Raw genomic sequence first — 23,504 nt, forward strand, 5'->3', positions numbered from 1 at the left:
AAAACAGATTCGGAAAGCTCAGTAGTGTTCCTGAAATGGAATTCTTGTTCTCCAACCAACCCCAGTCTCTACAGCGGTAGCCAAAGAACAAGGCTCTGGCCTGTAACAGCCCATATCCTCTGTGCATCAGATACAGGGGAGTACACACATAACACACTCTGGCTAATGAGTTACAGTCACAGACATTAGAGCTGGACCATTTCTTAACTCAAAAGATTGTGTAGCCAGCAAGGGGGAGCTCTTTAGTAGACCTTGCCTTCACAGATAAAGAGGAGCTGATGTCTGTAGCCCAGTGGGCTAGCTTGCTTCTATTATATTCTGCTTTGCCTTATATCCACCAGTAATGCAAGAAACCAACAGGCCTGGATCTTGTATGACAATAGCTTCAGCAAGTTAGCATAAGGCCACGTTTCTCAAACTGTGAGTTCCAACCCCCCCCGGGAGGTTGCGAGCAACTTAGAGGGGGGTCGCGGTATCACAAAGTTTGAGAATCTCTGGCATAAGGCATGAGGCCTATGAACTTTGTACAGACAAATGGCCAGCTCAGTGGAATCCCCCAAACTTTTGGGGTGCTGAAAATAGAGCTCAAGGGGAAATGCTGACCACAGATCAATGACTTCACCATAAAACATCCTGACAATGAAATGACATATATATGAGCTATGTCTAAGGCTAGCCTGTTAGCTTGCCTAGCTGTCTTTTCTTGTAAGTTTCTTATTTGCTCATGGGTTTGATTATTTATTATAATGGGATTATATTGGAGTATGTTTTGGCTGTAACATGAGCGATCTGCAGACCACATCATGTTTGTCAAGATAGGGCAATGTTAGCAGACGTATGTTTGAGACCTTTCACCTAAATAGATCAGGATGAGCTAAAGCAAAAGGACCCATATATGGCTGCAACCGTTAACACAGATGATACATCGCATCAGGTTGGCATAGGGGTTTTCCTAAGGGTATACCCTTTTATACTTAGCAGGTATGCCACAACTTGAAATCTAGAAAGGATGAAAGTAATTGGCTAGAACAGAGGTAACGAATGCGATGCCTAATCACAAAAGGGCCATGGTAACAAATTGGTCATTGATATACTAACATGTAGGAAACAGACATTCCAACATCAGCAAGGTGAGGAAAGACAAATAAGGAAAAGGAGGAATCCCCCACTGAATATGCATCAGAAATAACAGCATCAGCGTAATGTTATAAAAGTGGCATCCCAGTCTAGTGGCAGTAGAGGAGGAAAGATGTTGTCCTTGGAAGGTGCCAGATTTGATAGCCACTGGTGACGATGAGGTGGTGGTAATGAGGAAGATGATGGCTAACTTTTCAGGTTGTTCTGCAGGAGATGGTGAGAGTATATGAGACTGCATCTAGACTGCAAGCTTCTTTCGGAAGAAGCTTTTTTTTGGAAGAGATCTTCCAAAAAAGCTTTTTCCGAAAGAGAGCATCCACCCTGCAAAAGTGCATCGAAAAAGTGTTCTGTTTTTTTGAAAGAGAGCATCCAGACTGAATGGACGCTCTGTTGTATATAAGCTGTGATTACTATGGATGGAATGGCCACCAGGGTATCTGTGCTTTTTCCTCTTTCCTCTTCTTCCGAAAGAACTCCCTTTTCCCCATCCACATACGCCTTTTTGTGAATGAGTTCTTTTGCAAAAAGATTTCTTCCTCGTAAAATGAGGATTACCAATGCCAGAAAACCCCTCTGTTCTTTTGATTTTCTTGTGGAAGAATGCAATTGCAGTGTGGACGTTCCTCTGTAACATAAAATCAGCAGGCCTGAAATCTAGTGAGCAAGACTCTGGCTCAGTGAAACTATACGTAGGAAAGAGGCTTGGCTAAAGAGAAATAGTATAAGCCAGATCAAGCATAAAGAATGCCAAAAGGTACCAGGGGTTGTAACAGAACACCTCACTGAGAAAAGGTGGGGAGGAGAAGGGGGAGGGGAGAAGGCGGAGATGGAAATCTAGGGCACTTAATGCATGTTAGTCCATTACCACGGCTTATATAATGTGTAGTGGTGCAGCGGCAGTCTGTTCGCTGACAACTATTATTGTGTGTCATTTGGCAATAAGCCTGCTTGGGTGATTTCGATCCTAATCTGATTTGGGGAATCTCTCAGGAGTCTGTTGTGTTGACTAATTGCGCATGGTTAACGTGCAGACGGGAGCAAATGCATGCAGCCAAAACTTCATCATCATTGACAGTAGAGGACCTGTCAGGAACCCATCAGGATGAACCCTGAAATCCTGATTGATGTCACTGGTGACCCCAACCACCGATCTGGTAAACAAACTGTTATCCTCTGTTGGAATCGTGATCTGACGTGGCAGAAAACCAAAGAAAACTACAGAAAACCTGATCCCTTCCCCTCAAATCCCCACAGAGTTTGATGAGATATGGACCCATTGTACTGCTAGGATATGAAGTAAAAAAAGAGTGTGGGGTAACATGGACCGGTAAATGTAGAGTCATGGCAGAAACGGAAACACTGAATAATAGTAGTCATCACAGTAAAAAGCCCAGCATTTTGCAAGTAATGCCTGTGGCAGTGAGCTGGGTTAAACAGCATGGCCCACTGCTAGCCTCCTGAGTCATCGAACAGACTAGGGAAGTAGAAGAAGCAATACAGGCAAGAGAGCCCAAGCCCCACTGGCAGGATGACAGGCAATCCAAACACATGATCTGCTTGAACAAGTAAAGCAGGAAAATAGGAGATTGGAAGAAACTGGAGAAAACTTGCAAAAGAGAAACAAAGCAACAGGCTTCTGGAACTTTAACGGTACCTGAAGCTGTGGGACAGAAATGGACAAACGTGGCCCTGGCAAATGTAAAAGATGAGAGGGGATCCACTGCATTGCAGCCACAACCATGTGATAAAAGCCAGGTTCCAGTTGAACTTAAACTGAGACCCAGACTGGTGCCTGTTGGAACAGGAAAAGTAAGTGCACAGGAGGGAGAAGTAGCTAACAGCACGTTCACTGAATTGGTAAATAAAATGAAGGAAAAAATGGAACGGTCCACAGAGCACACTAGGAGGCAGGAGCTGCGACTTGACCACAGGGAAGTGATTAAAAAAGAATTTCAAAGTGAAAAAGCAAAATTAAGCAGGTTAACGAGAATTGATGCATTAACTCATGGAGTTGCCAGAAAACGGTCAACTGCAGCATGTACAGGCACTCCTGCAATCCATCTGGCATGCAGACAACAGCAACAGACTGAGGGAACAATCACTTTTTACAAGTGCAGGTAACTACCCCTACTCTAATCTTAAGGTCAGGATAAAAATCCAGGGTGCGGGTTTCCAACTGCTCTGACCCACGGGCCCACATTCCTCACTCAGGGTACATCTAGACTGCAGGTTTCTTATGGAAGAAGCTTTTCCAGAAGAGATCTTCTGAAAAAACTTCTACCAAAAGAAAGTATCCACACTGCCAAAGTGCATCGAAAAAAAGGTCTGCTTTTTCGAAAGATATGGACACTATCTCGCATTTAAGCTGTGATTGCTACGGACAGAGTGGCCACCAGGGCACCTGTGCTTTTTCCTGGAGGCTTCTTCTTTCGAAAAAACTCCCTCTTTCACCTCCACCTTCCGAAAGAGTTCTTTCGGAAAAGGCGTTCTTCCTCGTAGAATGAGGTTTACCAATGTCAGAAACCCCCCTGCATTCTTTTGATTTTCTTTCAAAAGAACGTAATGGCAGTGTGGACGTAAATGAAGTTTTTTCAGAAAAAATGACCATTTTTCCGAAAAAACCCTGTAGTCTAGATGCACCCTCAGCTAAAAATGTACCCTTCTTTCTGAAATAGTCTTACGTACCGTATGTGTTCCTTTATAGCGTTTCTCAATTTGCTAAATTTGCTGCTGCTGCTTGGACCTTAAGACAACTTTAAGAGTTAATCTCTTGGCTCAAGTCTCCCTACCTTCCTAAATTGATCTTCACCCCCTCTTCTCCTCTCTTTGACTCTCTCTCTGTTAAAAATTAAAAGTTAGTTTTTACAGAAATCTTCAAAATATAAAGCAATTAAAACAAAACAAGGAACAAAAAATAAGGTAAAAGCTTTAATTTGAATGAAACCAGTAAATTAATTATTTTAACCCTTCAGGAATGCAACACCTGGAATTCCTCCCAACTTTCCTGGAGATAAGGTTGCTAAGCAACAGACATGCCGACTGTTTCTAATCCTTAACCACTGACTAATATTTGAAACATTCGCTTTTCTTATTTCAATATACCTGTATAGCAGAGTTTAAAAATAAAGCTTAAGACATAAAGTAATAGACAATGCCATAAGTTATTAAATTAATACAACACATTTGACAAATATTAAAAGTAATAGACATTTTTATTAAAAGTTTTAAATAAAGTAATAACTTGCTGATTTAAATGTTTAACCCTTTTGTTTATTTTTCCAACTTTTTTTTGTCTTAGTTATAAATGTAATTTTGGTGCCATTTTGCTTTTTCATTATAAGTTATCCTATATGTCATGTATGTTGCCAATTTTGTTGTATGTTGTGTATCACAGAACTGTTTTTTAAAATTATTTTTATTTTGTTGCAACATAAGTCAATTTTATACCTTTTTAAAAATTAAAATGTGTTACCACACTATTTTACTATTATGTTTGGAGTATAATCATATTATGAATATTAATTTTTTTGCAAAGTTCAAAAAGGTTTCAGTTACACATATATGTACATGTATTTCTGCCTCAACAAATAATGCCATAGCAAACTTTTTTTTTCTTATATTAATAAAAAAAATATTTTATTTTTTAATTCAAAGAAAAATGTAAAGGGAAATCTCCACATTAAGGTTAAGGCAACATTAACAAAATGTCAATTTTTTGTATGGATTTTTATAAACTTGTTTTTATTTTTAAATGCAGTTATAAGAATGGCATAGCAATAATGTATAAAGCTAACCAAACTTTTGATTCCACCTTGGACTCCCAAACATAACAAAGCATCATGAATGTTTAATATCCTCAAAGCATTTACACACACCTGTTTTTAAAATTCATTTTGATTTAAATTCTATTTTCTTGTATATTATGTTAAAGGAAAGTAGTAATGTTTGTACTTGTTAAACAATTAACAAAAGTGGAATTTGGTATCACAAGCAAATTAACTCTAAAAAGCTTGGTAAAAATTACGTTACTAACTCTTGCTCTAGGGCTACGTCTAGACTGCACTCTCTTGCACAAGAAAATATGCAAACGAGGCAAAGTGGTGAATATTGCCATGCCTCATTTGCATACTTAATGACCTGTCCTTGTGCAAAATGGCGGCTCATTGTGTATGCAAATGAGGCGTGGCGATATTCACCACTTCTCCTTGCTTGCATATTTTCTTGCTCAAGAGAGTGCAGTATAGACATAGTCAAAGTGTTTAGCAGGGGAAAGCAATATACCTTCTCGTGGAACATTGTGATGATCTATTTTAACAGTTTAGTGTTATGTTTAGGACACAATATTGGTAATAAACCTCAAGTGAAAATAAATGTCTATACAACAATTGCAAAAGTTTAGTTTATATTACAAAAAGATTTGGTCCCTATTACATTATAAACAAATTAAACTAACCTGTTTATTAAATTTGGGTTACTAAAAACAAGATAAATGTAAAACAAACAAAAACTTTTATGATGTTAACTAACTGAAATTGTTTGTTTCATCCTACCGACCAAAAATACCAGAAGACATCACACCACAAACACATGGGGGCTGTGTCTACACTGCACCCCTTTTCCAGAAAAGGGATGCAGATGAGACAAGTCGGAATTGCAAATGAAGCGGGGGATTTTAAATATCCCCCGCTTCATTTGTATAAACATGGCTGCTGCTTTTCTCCGGCTTGGGGCTTTGCTGGAGAAAAGCGCCAGTCTAGACGGGATCTTTCGGAAAATAAAGCCTTTTCCGAAAGATCCCTTATTCCTCTTAAAATCAGGAATAAGGGACCTTTTGGGAAAGGGTTTATTTTCTGAAAGATCCCGTCTAGACTGGCGCTTTTCTCCGGCAAAGCCCCGAGCCGGTAAAAAGCGGCAGCCATGTTTATACAAATGAAGCGGGGGAGATTTAAATCCCCGCTTCATTTGCAATTCCGACTTGTCTCATCTGCATCCCTTTTCCGGAAAAGGGGTTCAGTGTAGACACAGCCTAGAAGATAACAGTACACAGTAAAGACTGTTATTACCAGTCACGATTTGGATCAGTGACACTGCACCCTAACTGAGGCACATGTTATTCAAAACAATTGGGTTGTGTGTCTGGGTACCCAGACTAAATCCTGACACAGCAATAATTAATAAAATTGCTCACAGTCCATTCCGTAGGTTATCTGGAAGACAATATCCATAAGAAACACTGGAACTGGACCTTTAATATTCCAGTCATCTGAAGAAGTGGGCTGTGCCCACGAAAGCTCACTTACATATTTTGTCAGTCTTTAAGGTCCTGCTTGTTTTTTAAGTTTTTCCAGTTACAGGCTAACTCGGCTACCCCTCTGAAACTGTATCTATGTCAGCTACTGGTGTATCACTGAGCACTGCAACCAATGGAACAGAGAAGCTAGCTATTCCTAGTTCCTGCCCAGGAAGGCTTACCCCCGGAGGGTGACAGACAGCACTGAGCGTAACTTAGAACATGAATGGACAGTACTGGGTAGTAATTAATTAGCAACAAGACATTTCTATATAACAGCCTCATTTATAGTGTCACCACTCCAAATTTCTGTTTTACTTCTTATATACATAATCCTGTGGGGGAAACTATAACTATGCCACTGAAAACACTCAGCCTACTGTTTTTAATAATACAAATGGTAACTATAAATGCCCTAATAGGAGTGTGCTGCTATCAGCAGTTCACAAGGACCAAATCACAATATAAAACTGGAAAATAAATTGTTATAAGGTTGTGTCATTTACACAATACATGCTGTACTCAAATACACTACAAGTATATACATTGTTAATTATTTGGGAGGGCTTCTAAGATTAAGTCAGTAAACTACATTCCTCAGTAATGGTCCCAAGGCCTACCATTCCCAGGTCCACCATAAAGGACTTAACATAATTGGAAAATAAAATCTGTTCATCTGTCGTACGAGGGAATGTGCAGACTAAGGGACAGATGGGGCATAAGGCATGGTGTCCACATGACAGCGTTTAGTCCACTGGGTCACCTTCAGTTCATGCATTATGCTCTTCTGGGATGATGAGTAAACATCCTCCAGAGAAAAAACAAAAAGTGGGGGAATGTAGCAAGCTGAGGGTCTGTAACATCAAATCATCAGGCCTGAAATCTAGTAAGACTCTGGCTCAGTGAAACTGCAGGAAGGAAAGAGGCTTGGATGAAGAGAAAGAGCATAAGCCAGATCAAGCATAAAGAACACCAAAAGGTACGTGGCACAGGCTGTAGGCGCATTCCAGAGGGGTTGTAACAGAACGCCTCACTGAGAAATATCTTGGTACCAACTGCCTCCCCACATATAAAGTACATACTGACCTAGGGTCAGGACGCAGCTGAAAGTTCATCACCATTGATGGAGTAGAGGCCCTCTCAGGAACAAACCCCGAATTCTGACTGAAGACATCCTATAGTGATTATTTAATTCCCTATAACCCCTAATTTTATAACTGCCATTTTGACCCTCAGTTCACACAGTGGGGCATTCAGACTAGCCACATTTTTCCAGGTTTCCCCACTGCTTTCAAAGGGAAATACTTTTTAGCAGTAAGCCGCAACTAGAAAATGTTACCGCTTATGGGCATGCTACTTAGATCCAACAGTTATATGACTGAACTCATTCTGTTCTTGCTCAATGAAGCCTTCATTTCTTGGCCCATGTGTGATTTGTGAAGATCTCAGTGTGATGCCTCTTATAGTGATTCAGTTATATTTTTGTCAACTTGATTTCACAACTTCATACACAACTTGATTTCAGGGAGTATTAAACACCCCTTTATAATGTTCTATCGATTTTTTTTATCCCTGCCTCTCTGAATGTCAGAGTGGGCCACATTTTCTTTTGTATACCTAGATACCATCTAACACAATGGGGTCCTAATCTCTAATTAGGGCTCATCGGCACTCTAATAATACAAATAAATAATATAACAACACCATAGCTGCATACATGCAAATGTGGATCCTAATGTTACTTTTCATATCCTGCATAAAAGGATACACATAACTCATTTGTGACCCCCAAACAGGTTTTTGCTAAGTGACAGATTCCTAATTTAAGCTATGAAGAGAGACTGAAAAACAATACAAGCTGACAAAAATAACAGGGAATGAAGAAGTGGAGACTGCAAATTGTTAGAAAAACCGAAAACCATTTTGTGCAACTTGATTGTATGTTTATAGTTTAAAAGGTCAGGAAGGTTCATTTTCTTCATATGACCCTAATTTCTTTTAACAAGAAAATAGGCACAATGTATTGATCAGGGTGCTAAATCCCACCCCCAGCATCTGCTGCCATGAGTTGTTGTGTTAAGGGTGGAAGGAACTCAATTGCTGCACCAGCTTCTAAAATGATTCAGCTAAAGCGAAGGAGCATTTGGCTTTGAAACAACCGAGTGATGGACATGGTCTCCATCCTAGGAGGTGGGGAGGGGGGTTGGTTGGTGGGCAGCAGACAAACTGTGGAAGATCTCAAGACCTGGGGTGGAGGGCAGAAGAAAGAAGGGGGTGGGGTGGCCCAGCTGGACAGGGGGACTTGGACTTACCCCCTAGCCACTCGGAGGAGACGTTCTGCAGAAGCGTGAAAGGGATGCAGAAGAAAGTTACCAGCAGGTCACTGCAAGCCAGGGAGCAGATGAAGATATTGGTGGCTGTTCTCATGGGTTTCCGCCGGATGATGATGTAGACCACCAGGCTGTTGCCCAGAAGAGCCAGTGCGAAGATGAAGATGTAGAGCACTAGGAAGATGACCTTGGCGCGGGGAGGCAGCTCTGGGATGTACACCAGGGGCTTGAGGCCGTAGGCGGCGATGAACTCTTGCCTGGTCATGTTGTGCTCTCGCAGGAGCTTGTTGAGCGCCTCCGGGGTCACGTTCAGTCTCCTCTCCATGGTGCTGGGGTGGCGCGAGCCGGGTTCATGGGGCTAGAACCCACCCGCGGCTCTCGCCAGAGCCTTGTCCTTGGTGCTGAAGCCAGGACACTAGACGCGGAGTGCGCTCTCCATGGAGCTGGATGCGGGACACTAGCCGCGCAGTGCGCTCTCCATGGTGCTGATCCAGGACACTAGCCGCGCAGTGCGCTCTCCATGGTGCTGATCCAGGGCACTAGCCGCGCAGTGCGCTCTCCATGGTGCGGAATATAGGGCACTAGCGCGCTCCACGGTGCTGGAGCGTCCAGTTGTTCAGCTCGGCCGCTGCTCATCCCTGTGCCCTGTCTGCGGTGCTGACCCCTGGGTCGGCTCCGCTAAGGGCTGCATCCCGCCATCCAACGCTGGTCCGGCGCGCTCTCCAGCGTGCTGACCTCTGTGTCCCAGCCCTGTCCATGGGGCTGCTGCCCGCCTCGGTCTCCTCTCCTCGATGCTTCACTCCACGGTGCCCATCTGTGCGCTCCGGAGCCAGACCAAACTGCAAGCCCCCTCCTGCTGGTCCGGGCACTCAGTGTGCGCGCTGGGATTGAGCAGCGCCTCCTGCCACTCTCTCCGGACTAAACAATACCAGTGCCAGGCGAAGCCGCCTCCTTGAGCCGCTGCAGCTTGCCAGAGAGTTGTGCTGCTCGGCTCGGCGGTCTTGGGGCTCTGGAGCCTGCTTCCCTGTCTCTGTGTCTCTGTCCTCTAGGAGCCTCGCCTCCGCGATTTATAGACGAGAGGGACGCGTATCGCTCCGGCGCTGGCAGAGCCGTTTCTCTCTCCCGCCCAGGACTAGGGGGAGACCGGGGAACCCTCATTCGCAGCATGACACAGTCCCATGAGATATATTCTACACCCCTCTACCCTCCCCACACTGATTGGCAAAATTAGTGGCACCCGGAGTTTCCAGGAAGAACTCATAGGCAATGACAGACAATCGGGCACATTAAAGGCGCAGACCTCTAGGCGCCAATCAGAAACAGAAAGCAGGGCTCGAGTAACCTCTCCTTTCGGTTAACCGAGGGGGACATCACAGTTCACTGCCACTTCTGGCCCCAGCTCCGAATTAACAGAAGCCCAGGCTGCACAGTCCTAGGGCACCAGCTCAGAAGACTTAAGTCTCTTTAAAGTCGCAAACTTCTTTTAAGAAACAGGGGCTGGGGACAATATTTCCCCTGCTGTATCATGAATAATCCTTGCATGGTCACTGATAGTTTTGTGTGTAGCTTAAAAGATTTATTAATGACTCCCCTCCCCCAACAAATCATGCAAGTAATTAGCTTGGTTGTAGCTTTGCAATGAAGCCTGATTTGTAAATCCAACTTTCAGTCGTCTTTATCAGCTAGTGTCATGTGTAGCCTGGAGACACCACATGCAAAACACTTTGCTCAGCTACCCCGCAAACCCAGAGCCTGAGTTGCACCAGATTTACCCTGGTGTGATGCCTTGGATTTCACTAAACTCACTCCAAAGTCAAACTGGAGTATCACTGTAGTGAATCAAGCCCCAAGTATTAATTATTATTACTTTAAAGATTTTGTGAAAAGTAAATGTTGAAAATGTTAGGTAAATAGTACAAATCCATTTAATTTTAAAATAAAAAAATCTGTTCTGAATTGTTTCTTATGCCACCTTGATCATTGTAGTAGCCAAACATTTCAGTTGTGCACAATGCAAGTTTCAGTTGTGCATATCTCATATGTTGGTTCATTCTTTCTCCCAGGGGGAAAACAGTGAGTGTAATGGAGCGGTTTGTTTTGGTAAGGTTTTGTTGTTGTTTTGACAAGCAGCAGTAACTGTATGGGGTATAGGCCCCAAAGTAGCTTCATTTACACCAGCTGAGGTTTAGTACACAGTTTCCTGACTGTTATGAGTCAAATTCAGACCTGGTATAAGCCAATGGCATTCTATTAAATGGAACTGAACTCTCCTACCACAGACATCTTGAGCATTTACGAATTGTATGATAGTACTGTACTGTGCTATAGCTGGTCAAACTGCCTTTAAATCTCCCTTAAGCACTCTGCCCTTGTGATCCGGTGTAGTTCACGTGTAAAAGAATTGAAATGGGAGGATCTCTTCTTCTTTCTTCCTCCAAACAGGGGAGATATTAGCAGGAAAAGGCCGATCTCCAGGTACAGATGGCTGGGTGTGGCAGTTCTGCAAAGCACAGACTGGGACAGGAGAGTATTTTGGTGTCTGGGAGGCACATTGGAGCTACATCTGAATAATAATAATAATAATAATATATATATATATATACCTATCTCCTAGAACTGGAAGGGACCTTGAAAGGTCATTGAGTCCAGTCCCTGCCCTCACAGCAGGACCAAGTACCATCCTTGACAGATTTGCCCCAAATCCCTAAATGGCCCCCTCAAGGATTGAACTCACAACCCTGGGTTTAGCAGGCCAATGCTCAAAACGCTGAACTATCCCTCCCCCACACTTTGCCTTATTTTGTGGGACTTTATTTGTGGGACTTTGATAATTATTTCAAGAACTGTTGTACCTAGTAACCCAGCCACAGGCAGGGGAGAAAGAGACAACAACAGGAAATATGTTGTGGGAGTGATCATAAGCCAGGCTTGACAAGCAGCAGTGAGCCCCGCTCGCCAGCCGCATGGTTTGGCATACTGCACATGTGCAGACCGCGCTGCGCATGTGCTGATCATGCTGTGGTGCCGTGCCGGGCTAAAATCTACTTGCCATGGGTGAGTAGATTGCCCTAATTGTCAAGCCCTGGTCATAGGAGACTCTGAAGAAGAGAAACAGAGGCAGGACACTGCAGGACCTCAGTGAGATGCTCTGGAGGGGTGTGCCCTGCTAGAGCATGAATTGGTTTTGATTCAAGTTTGCCTTTTTCATCAGCAAATGTTATTTGGGCCAATTGGACTAATCTAGCACAAGAAGGCTTGCAGACTACACTTCCCCAGGCCAGCCTGGCCCCCTGCTCTGAGTAAGCTGGGATTCGCTCTAGCGAGGATAAACCGATACAACGTCCAGCTTCCTTCCCAGTTTCCTGTCAAGGCTTACAGGATGTCTGGCCCAGTAGTGGAGACTCTCCAAAGGGGGCTAATTCATGGCTGTAATTCTAGTGGATTCAGTGGCGCTATGCTGTCCCTAAAGTGGAGTCACACAAGGGTGGGTCAGTCACTGAATCAACATGCTCTGTTGGCTGGAGCCACCTCCCTTTTTAGCAAGTGCTGCTTGCTGTTAGAGCTGTGGCATGGTGCTAAGGGTGCTCGGTGATGCTGCCCTTGCCGACTGTGCAGCTGGCTGATTCAGCAGCCCCAAATATTTATAAAGAATGCCCAGGGGCTCAGTTTGATGGGAAGGTCCCTGGGCCAGGAGTATGGCCAATGACGTATGGTACTAGCTCCCGGGCTCAATGGTTCACACGTACACTAATTCACAGGTGCTTGTGACAACGTGCCAGTTCAACCAGCTCACCAGGGGGATGTCCCCCTGGTGAGACTCCTCCAATGACTTCTCCTTTAATGCAGTGATACAAACACATTATGCATCATGCTCCAGATGTTGCTAATTACCATCCTTATACAAGTTGGAACCAAAGATCCTTATCCATTGTCCTACCATTCCCTCCTTAGCTTACAAGGGGTTGTTATGTTCTTGTACCGACCATTAGGAATGTGTTCACATGGCTTTTTCAAGTAACTATGTCTTTGTTGTATCATACTCTCTGGTCAGGAATGTCCTTACTTGGTTAGCTGACACCTCCAGAAAGGCCTCCATTGCTCATATTCGGACAGGTGTTCTCTCTGGTTGCAGTTTAGTCAGGTTCTTATGGTGATGGGTAAAAACTATGAATTTCCAGTCACTAGGAAAATCTGACAGTTGCTTTTATTTCAATCTAGAACAAAATATCAGCATTTTGAAATTTCCTTCACTACCAAAATTTATAAACTTCATTTCAGGAATATTGAAACATGTTTACTGAAATGTTCCATTTCATTTTGATACATTTTGCAGTTACCATGTTGGCCTGGAACTCCATTAGAATCAGGAGAATGGCAAAGCAAATCTTTCCCTCATTTTGAAATGAAGTGCTTCAACTTTACAAAATCAAAGTGGTTCACGGAATAGCTCGATTGTCAACATCCTGACTGGGAAAAGGACGCAGCTATTTTATTTCGCTAGCGTTGGCTGGTTTTGCTGGAAAAACGTCCATCAGAAAAATTCCACCCAGTTTTATTTCTTACACTGAACCCAGCCCCTCACCTCCGGGGAGGTGAGTTATATGGGCCAAGGTGCCTGTGCTCCAGCAAAACTCAGAGCCACCAGGTCCCAGCTCCATCAATGTTCAGGGCTGGTTCTCTCTCCAGATGGATTTGCTGCCTCCCTTCAGCATCCCTGCACTGTGGCTACTAGGAGGCTGCCTCCTGCCACTCACTGCTCTGCTTTCTTGAGAGACCCAGCCCCAGCCAGCTCCCAGCACCAGCTGCCGCCGCAGGGTCCTAGCACCCCCCAACTACCAGTGTCAGGGCAGGCTGACTGTCCTTCCATCTAGGAGTGACAGATCCTTCCCTTTTCTGGCTGGACCCTCCACCAGCACCAGGGTCCCTTCCCCCCGGTATGAGCCAGCCAATAGTTTGGAGTCCGGACCTGAGCCGCAGCCTGGGGGTTGGGTGAATGTCTTGACATCCTGCCCCACCCACAACATACAGTCACACTCCTGCCCCACACCGGGCATGCGGCAGCCCCATCCCCCACCGTGAGGGGCAGCGGCAGGCCAGGAGGTGGACAAATGATGGCAGGTCCGGCCTTAGGGCAAGGCAAGCAAGGCAGCCCAGCGCCTGCCCACCCTGCTGCTCGCTCACTGCCCTGGCTGGGAACCAATGTGGTGCAGCCAACCACAGCATCCACCTTGGACCTTGTAAATTCTTTGGCTGGGCCTACGTGATGGCAGACCCCACCGGCACCTGCCATAGGGGAGGCAGAGGAGTTTCCTGGATCTGAGAGGGGCCCCAGGAGCACATGCAGTGACAGTGGTGTGAGGTGAGTGTCCTGCTGAGGCGAGAGGGGGAACCTTCCTCCAGAACTCACTGCTGCCAGCTGGGAGAGAACTCAGGGGAGTTTTCTCTTTCCCCAGGCCTGGGGCAGCCTGCCTGCACCTCACTCCAGCCCCAACCCAGAGCCCTCACACTTTGACATTACATTAAATATACGCCAGCTGACAAGAAAAGTGAGAGGAGGGGGAGGATTGGGACCCCTTGTGGGCACCACCGAAAATTATACAAACTACTGCCCCTGGCATCATGGTGTCTAAGTGTCAGTTTCCCCAGCGAGAGTGAATTTACATCCATCTTTCACTTGTGCAGCCTTCAGTGTACTTACACCATGGAATCAGCCAGAACATAGCCTTTCAACTGCACTGAGTTGGGAAATTATTTTTCCCATAACTAGTCTAAATGATATAATCAAGAATTATGTCTGAACAAAGCCAGCTCATTTTCAAAGAAGCCCTTGTGCTGTCAAAAATAAGTTAGAATTTGTGACAGTTTTTAAAACCAGTTACAAGTTTAAGGAGCCTGTAATTTTTGCTCCTTATTATGCCTTTATAAAAATAAGTTTCTCTACAACTTGAATGGCATGGCTAGAGGAAGTACTCCGAAATAAATGGAGTATTCTTGAATAATAAGCTTTAATTTCTACCATTTCCCTGGGTGGGATTAATCAGACTGATGAAATTATTCATCATCATCTTTACTGGGATTGTTTAGTCCTATCAGACAACAGATTTTGTTTCCTTTCATTGTTTTCCTCCATCCTTGCTGACACAGGGCACCAGAGGTGGCTGCTACTTAACTACCTATTGAAAACACCTTGTACAAGTGCCAGGATTCTGATTTTCAGTTGTATCTCAGCAGGCGGCCACAATGATCAGGAAAATGTCATTCTTGTCTCTGTGATTTTTGTTCATTTAATTGTTCCTGCTATTTTATTCTATGCATAGTACCAAATAATTAAGTTCATCTATTAATTACATCTATGTATAATGGAACAATACAGGCCTTGGATGCTTTGAGTCACATATCTCTTATTCAAAATTTCATGGCAAACATGGTTCTTTCTGATTACTTTATACACACAAACTTCCGTCTAAGAATTCAGTTGACTGACAGCCTAGAAAAATGTCAGAAGTTTAAGGGCTAATGTTTATTGTACTTTTCTCTTTCAGTAAGCATTTAACTATGGTGCATTTTTGGACGTTACAGGGTCTGGTCTTCCATACTTAATTATATTGATATGTACATTACTGTGCAAATTCTCATTGAAATTTTGGAGATGATATGGTGCCAGCCTAGACTGGGTTTAATTCTTTGCTCACCTATGTGAATGCTCTTAACCTTTCCAGGCTAAGGTGTCCCTTTTGGGAGTGTTATACGGCTTAAGTACCCCTAAGTTTCACCTTATTTAAAAGCTACTTGCTTACAAAATTAGACATAAAAGTGCAAAAGTGTCACAGCATACTATTACTGAATCATAGAATCATAGAATAATAGGACTGGAAGGGACCTCAAGAGGTCATCGAGTCCAGCCCCCCACCCTCAAGGCAGGACCAAGCTCCGTCTACACCATCCCTGACAGATGTCTATCTAACCTGTTCTTAAATATCTCCAGAGAGGGAGATTCCACCACCTCCCTTGGCAATTTATTCCAATATTTGACCACCCTGACAGTTAGGAATTTTTTCCTAATGTCCAATCTAAACCTCCCCTGCTGCACTTTAAGCCCATTACTCCTTGTCCTGTCCTTAGAAACCAAGACGAACAAGTTTTCTCCTTCCTCCTTGTGACACCCTTTTAGATATTTGAAAACCGCTATCATGTTCCCCCTTAATCTTCTTTTTTCCAAACTAAACAAGCCCAGTTCATGAAGCCTGGCTTCATAGGTCATGTTCTCTAAACCTTTTATCATTCTTGTTGCTCTTCTCTGTACCCTTTCCAATTTCTCCACATCTTTCTTGAAATGTGGCGCCCAGAACTGGACACAGTACTCCAGCTGAGGCCTAACTAGTGCAGAGTAGAGTGGCAGAATGACTTCACGAGTTTTGCTTACAACACACCTGTTGATACAACCTAGAATCATATTTACTTTTTTTGCAACAGCATCACACGGTTGACTCATATTCAACTTGTGGTCCACAATGACCCCTAGATCCCTTTCCGCCATGCTCCTTCCTAGACAGTCGCTTCCCATCTTGTATGTATGGAACTGATTGTTCCTTCCTAAGTGGAGCACTTTGCATTTCTCTTTATTAAACCTCATCCTGTTTACCTCTGACCATTTCTCTAACTTGCTAAGGTCATTTTGAATTATGTCCCTATCCTCCAAAGAAGTCGCAACCCCACCCAGTTTGGTATCATTTGCAAACTTAATAAGCGTACTCTCTATCCCAATATCTACATCATTGATGAAGATATTGAACAGTACGGGTCCCAAAACAGACCCTTGAGGAACTCCACTTGTTATCCCTTTCCAGCAGGATTTAGAACCGTTAACAACAACTCTCTGACTACGGTTATCCAGCCAATTATGCCCCCACCTTATTGTGGCCCTATCTAAGTTATATTTGCCTAGTTTATCAATAAGAATATCATGCGAGACCGTATCAAATGCCTTTCTAAAGTCTAGGTATATGACATCCACCGCTTCTCCCTTATCCACAAGGCTCGTTATCTTATCAAAGAAAGCTATCAGATTGGTTTGGCATGACTTGTTCTTCACAAACCCATGCTGGCTATTCCCTATCACTTTATTACCTTCCAAGTGTTTGCATATGATTTCCTTAATTACCTGCTCCATTATCTTCCCTGGGACAGACGTTAAACTGACCGGTCTGTAGTTTCCTGGGTTGTTCTTATTCCCCTTTTTATAGATGGGCACAATATTTGCCCTTTTCCAGTCTTCTGGAATCTCCCCTGTCTGCCATGATTTTTCAAAGATCATAGCTAAAGGCTCAGATACCTCCTCTATCAGCTCCTTGAGTATCCTGGGATGCATTTCATCAGGAACTAGTGACTTGCTGACATCTAACTTTCCTAAGTGATTTTTAACTTGTTCTTTGTGTATCCTGTCTTCTAAACTTACCCTCTCTCTGCTTGTATTCACTACGTTAGGCACACCTCCAGACTTCTCGGTGAAGACCGAAACAAAGAAGTCATTGAGCATCTCCGCCATTTCCAAGTTCCCTGTTACTGCTTCTCCCTCCTCACTAAGCAGTGGGCCTACCCTGTCCTTGGTCTTCCTCTTGCTTTTAATGTATTTATAAAAGGTCTTCTTGTTTCCCTTTATGCCTGTAGCTAGTTTGATCTAATTTTTGCCTTTGCCTTTCTTATCTTGCCCCTGCATTCCCGTGTTGCTTGCCTATATTCATCCTTTGTTAGTTGTCCTAGTTTCCATTTTTTATACGACTCCTTTTTTATTTTGAGATCATGCAAGATCTCCTTGTTAAGCCAAGCTGGTCTTTTGCCATATTTTCTATCTTTTCTACACAGCGGAATTGTTTGCTTTTGGGCCCTTAACAACGTCCCTTTGAAATACTTCCAACTCTCCTCAGTTGTTTTTCCCTTCAGTCTTGCTTCCCATGGGACCTTACCTACAAGTTCTCTGAGCTTATCGAAATCTGCCTTCCTGAAATCCATTACCTCAATTGTGCTGGTCTCCCTTCTACCTTTCCTTAAGATCATGAACTCTATTATTTCGTGATCACTGTCCCCTATACTGTCTTCCACTTTCAAGTTCTCAACTAGCTCCTCCCTATTTGTTAAAACCAAATCCAGAACAGCTTCTCCTCTGGTAGCTTTTTCAACCTTCTGAAACAGAAAGTTGTCTCCAATGCAGTCCAGAAACTTATTGGATAGCCTGTGCCTCGCTGTGTTAGTTTCCCAACATATGTCTGGATAGTTGAAGTCCCCCATCACCACCAAATCTTGGGCTTTGGATAGTTTTGTTAATTGTTTAAAAAAGGCCTCATCCACCTCTTCCACCTGGCTAGGTGGCCTGTAGTAGACTCCTAGCATGACATCACCCTCGTTTTTTACCCCTTTTAGCTTAACCCAGAGACTCTCTACACAGCTATCTCCTACGTTCATCTCCATTTCAGTCCAAGTGTGTACATTTTTAGTATACAAGGCAACCCCTCCTCCCTTTTTTCCCTGTCTGTCCTTCCTGAGCAAGCCGTACCCTTCCATACCAATATTCCAATCATGCGTCCCATCCCACCAGGTTTCTGTAATACCAATGATATCATAGTTGTATTTATTGGTTAGCAATTCCAGTTCCTCCTGCTTATTACCCATACTTCTCGCATTTGTATATAGGCATCTAAGATACTGATTTGATCTTGCCTCCCTGTTGTGCCCTGACCCTCCTTTCTCCTTGACATTATAGGCCGTAGTCCCCCCCATTTCCAACCCATCTCCCAGTCCCGCACATGCAGCACTTACCTGTGGGCTTTGCTCACCTGCCCCCGTCGAACCTAGTTTAAAGCCCTCCTCACAAGGTTAGCCAGTCTGTGTCCAAACAAGGCCTTCCCGCTCCTGTAAAGGTGAACTCCATCTCCGCCAAGCAGTCCTTCCTGGAAGAGCACCCCGTGATCAAGGAAGCCGAATCCCTCCTGGCGACACCATCGTCGCAGCCAGGCATTCACCTCCAGGATGCACCTCTCTCTGCCCGGGCCCCTACCTTTGACAGGAAGGATAGAAGAGAATACCACCTGCGCTCCAAACTCCTTCACCCGTACTCCCAAATCCCTGTAGTCACACTTGATCCGCTCAGTGTCACACCTGGCAGTATCATTTGTGCCCACGTGGATGAGTAGCATGGGGTAGTAGTCAGAGGGCCGGATAATCCTCGACAATGCCTCCGTAACATCTCGGATACGGGCCCCTGGCAGACAGCATACCTCTCGAGATGAGCTATCAGGGCGACAGATGGGTGCCTCCGTTCCCCTCAGAAGAGAGTCTCTAACCACCACTACCCTACGTTTCCTCCTCGCAGTGGTGGCAGGAGACTGCTCAGCCTTGGTGGTGCAAGGCCTGGTCTCCTCCACTGTGGGGGGTGACTCCTTGTCTCCTGCTGAAAGTAAAGTGTAACGGTTATGTAACAACACAGTGGGAGGGTTAGGAGCAGGGGTGGAACACTGCCTGCTGCCGGAAGTAACCAGCTGCCAGTGCTCACCCTGCACCACCGCCTCCTCCATAAGTGGCTGGTCAACAGTCCCACATCCTAGGACAGTGACCTCCGTGGACTCCACAGGAATACTGTCCAGGAATTCCTCATGGCTTTGAATGCTCCTCAGCCTGGCCACCTCCTCCTGTAGCTCTCCCACCTGCTGCCTGAGAGATTCCACCAGCAGGCACCTTTCACAACGGTTGTCTCCCCCAGCCTGGAGATCGCTCAGTGGGAACTGCAAGCCACAAATACTGCAACACCACACCAGGACCTGGGTAGAGGCATCCATGCTCAGGTTCTCTGTCTGGATACAGGCACAGGTGGAGGAGACAGGAGAAGTACTGGCACAAGCGCTTCGGGTCTTCATCACCATCAGTCACTCCCTCTGCTCAACTCCCTCTTCAACTCCCCTGTCTGCAGTCCCCTGTCCGCTTCACTCCCCTGGTCGCACTGCTGAACAATTGCTTCCTTTCTCATTCTTACTATGTAATAAGATAAATCAATGGGAATATAAATACTGTACTTACATTTTACTCTAGGGGGGATTTTGCATCACGGCATGTGTGCAGAATTCATGGCCCCTGCAGTTCTTTTCTTTCCTGCAGAAAAATGTCTTCAGACAGGTCAGTAAAGGGAAACTGCAAGACTTGCCAGGTGCCCCTCTCTCACACAGTGGTTCAGCCACCCGGAGCAAGCAGGAAAACTCCTCTCCTTTCCCCCAGCCCCGGGGCCCTTAAAGGGGCAGACTCTGGCCACTGGGCACGTGCGAGAGCCAGGCTTGCCAGCAGCTGCAGACCCTCAGGCAGTGTCCACAGGATGACAGCCAGGGCAGGCAGCTCTCCCCCGCCCAGTCCCCCAGCACCCAGGGGCCAGCCAGGGGCCATAGACGGCGCGCGCCCTCATAGACTAGTGTGGAGATCCTGGACCTCATTGAGGTTTGGGGGGAGGCCCCCAACTTCCATGATCTCCACACTAGGCGGAGAAACATGGCCGTCTATGGCCACATAGCGGCCACCATGGCCAGGAAAGGCCACAGGCACACCCAAGAGCAGGTGCACCTGAAGGTGAAAGAGCTGCAGCAGGCATACGCCAGGGTCACCAGGTGCAGCGCTGCAGCAGGGGCTGACACCTGCCCCTACTTCCCTGCCCTTGACCAACTCCTGGGGGGCGGGGCAGTCTGCGCCAGCCCAGGAGGGAGCGAGCCGGGACCAGAGGCCCCTGACTCAGGCACACCAGAGGGGCCACCACCAGCTATCCCAGCACCAGAGTCAGCAGGGTCAGCCAGGGAGGCCATAGCAGGTAAGTGCCAGCACTTACCCCTACCCGGGGGGGAGGCTGAGAGGGAGACCAGGGACCGTGTGCATGGGCCATGCCTGCCACGGATCATGCAGCCACCTGTGCACGTGTGAGCACGTGCCATGCCACCCTTGGGCAGGTGGCTCCAGCTGCGTGACACCCAGGGGCCGTGGCCCAATAAGCACACGCGTGTGTGAAGAGACCTGACACGCTCCCGACCCCGGGGTGGGACCCAGCAGGACACTCTCCCTTCACATGCCCCCTCTACACAGAGTCAGGGGACATCTCCCCCCGCCTCGGCCACACTATACACTGCACAGAGACATGGGTGCGGTCCTGGGGCAGCTCCCAGTCCCGGGGAGAGCCAGACATCCTGACCATGGCCTCTGCGCAAGCACATTGGCTCTGATGGTGCAGGGCACGGTCGCCCTCACGTCGCAGGGGTGGGCTGGGCATCATCCACTGTGTCCCCAGGGAGACCTGACCACTTCTCTTCTTTCTCTACAGCTGCACCAGCTGCTCGTGCAGGGTGCACCACCCCGCCCAGGACATGCTCTGGCACCCGCGGCCTCCTCCGGACCACCAGCATGTGGCAGGAGTACCGGGACCAGCCCCTGGGGGCCCTCCAAGCCCTGCATCTCACCATCCAGGCCTGGATGTTGGAGGACCTGCAGCTCCGCTGGGAGCAGCTTGCTGAGGACTGAGCGCTGAACTCAAACGTCCAGGACCTGCTGCAGAGTATGGTGCCCTGTGCCGGTCCTGTGCCTGCTGCTCCTCCAACTACTGTCCCTCCTCCCACTCCTGCCCCCCTTCCCACTGCTTCCTCCTCAACCTCCACACCCTCCTCCTCAATGTCCACACTCCCCACTTCATCCTCCGCACCCTCCTCCCCATCCCCCCAGGGACGCCGAGGCCCCCTCCCCTGCCGTTCTGGGAGGCAGTTGGCCCGGCGAGACCCCCCCCACCCCTGAGCCCTGAGCTTCCCCTCCTCCTTTTTCCCCTTGCTTCCCCCTTCCAGCTCTCTCCTCCCAGTTTCCCTCCTCCCCTCTCCCACCCTCTCTCCTGCCTTCTCCCCCCTCCTTTCCCCCATCTCCCCAAAGTTTCATTCCCCTCCCCAGCTGTGTTAAATAAAGACAGTTTCTATTTTTGAAAATACGTGTATTTTATTTGACATCAGGAAGGGTAAGTGGAAGGACGAGAGGGAGGAATGGGGCACAAGCCCCCAGTGGGGCAGACCGGGGAGAGTGTTAGAGCACCTCGGGGTGGAAGCTCTCCCACAGGGCTCCCTGGATCCTGACAGCCCCTCGATGGTGCTCCCGGATGGCAGCCTGCAGCCAATGCTGCTGTAAATGTGTCCACGAGATGCAGCAGAGTCCCCGGGGGCAGGTCTGGTTCCATGTTGCAGAGTGCCGTGGTGTCCCGAGGGAGGGCAAGCAGAGCACTCCGACACACAAATGCTTTGCTGTCCCTCAGCGAGGTGGACCAGCAAGCAGAGAAACCTGAGAACTGTCTGTCCGGGATGGGGGGGTCGGGTCCCTTTAAGCACAGACCTCGGATAGTCTGAGGCAGCAGCCCCACACACTAAGTCCGACTCTGATGCCCTGCCGGCACTGGTTCCGGCCAGCCTTACCTTCTATTCAGAGTCCACTCAATGTAGACGTGCTATTTCGAATTAGAAAAACGCTATTTCGAATTCGTTTTTGTGTCTAGATGCGTTATTTCAAATTAGCTTATTTCAAATGAACTAATTCGAAATAGCACTGTAGTGTAGACATACCCATATAGATTAGGCACATCAAAAGTGCAAATGAAGCCAGGATTTAAATATCCTGCGCTTCATTTGCATAAACATGGCTGCTGCTTTTTTTCAAAATGGAGCTTTTTCGAAAAAACCCAGCAGTCTAGATGGGGATCATTTGAAAATACAACCCTTTTTTTAAAGCTCCCTTATCCCTCATGAAATGAGGTTTACAGGATCTTTCGAAAAAGGGTTTAATTTTCAAAAGAGCCGTGTCTAGACTGACATTTTTTTTAAAAAGCTCCATTTTGAAAAAAAGCAGCAGCCATGTTTACGCAAATTAAGCACGGGATATTTAAATCCCGGCTTCATTTGCACTTTCGATGTGCCTAATCTACATCTCTCTGTCGATAGAGAGGTATAGTCTAGACGTACCCTTAGGGCAGGGGTCTCCAGCCTTTTTAACCACAAGGTCACTTTTTCAATTTAAATGCAATGTAAGAACTACCCCCAACCCAAATACCCTTGCCTGGCTTCCTTCCCCTCCAACTTCCCCAGCCCTTCTCTGAGGCCTCCCCCGCTCGCTCTGTTGCCCTTCCTCCCCGAATCGTATTCACTTTCACCAGGCTGGGGTAGGGGGTGCAGGCTGTAGTCTTGGTTGTGTGGCAAATGCCTTAGGCCAGTGTTTCTCAACCTTGTTTTATAAAGTGCCCCTTTTTCAAAAAAAGAATAATAAGTACCCCCAGTACCTGCAGTTTGCACACAATTTGTTTAACAATTTAATTGTAGTTGATGAAATATTTGGAAACAAGTAGAAAAATAATAAAAAGCTGTAAAACTTAAAATAAAAGTTCAGTTTTCTCCAAGTTCCAGTTGCTGATGCACCCCCTGTCCTTTGGGTACCCTTAAGGGTACTTGTACTGCTGGCTGAGGGGTGCTGCCCTAGGCCACTCCAGGGTCCACCCCCCCTTGCCTTTAAGGGGTCCCTTTCTCCTGCCTTTCTAATGCAGGACCCTGGCCCATCCCTGGGGCAGCTAGAGCTTGAGCTCACCACCCTGTGCTCTCCAGGGGAATGTTCTATCCCTTAAGCCACTCCAGGGCTGAGCCCACCCAGTTCTGGTGGGTCCTAGACCCTGGGGTGGCTGTCTGGTTGCCACAAGATGGGTGCAGCTT

General features: G+C 46.3%; 1 protein-coding gene across 1 annotated transcript in view; it reads right to left on the bottom strand.

Annotated features, from left to right (window-relative positions):
* LOC102459149 (pyroglutamylated RF-amide peptide receptor-like) overlaps positions 1-9,082 on the bottom strand; it is a 126,509-nt gene extending 117,427 nt beyond the window's left edge. Inside the window, exon 1 of the mRNA XM_075910901.1 lies at positions 8,740-9,082. Coding sequence (XP_075767016.1) covers positions 8,740-9,082 — 343 coding nt within the window. The remainder of the gene's footprint in view (positions 1-8,739) is intronic.
* Between the last annotated feature and the right edge of the window lie 14,422 nt (positions 9,083-23,504).

The sequence above is a fragment of the Pelodiscus sinensis genome, chromosome 28 (assembly GCF_049634645.1).
Source record: "Pelodiscus sinensis isolate JC-2024 chromosome 28, ASM4963464v1, whole genome shotgun sequence".
NCBI classification, from domain to species: domain Eukaryota; kingdom Metazoa; phylum Chordata; order Testudines; family Trionychidae; genus Pelodiscus; species Pelodiscus sinensis.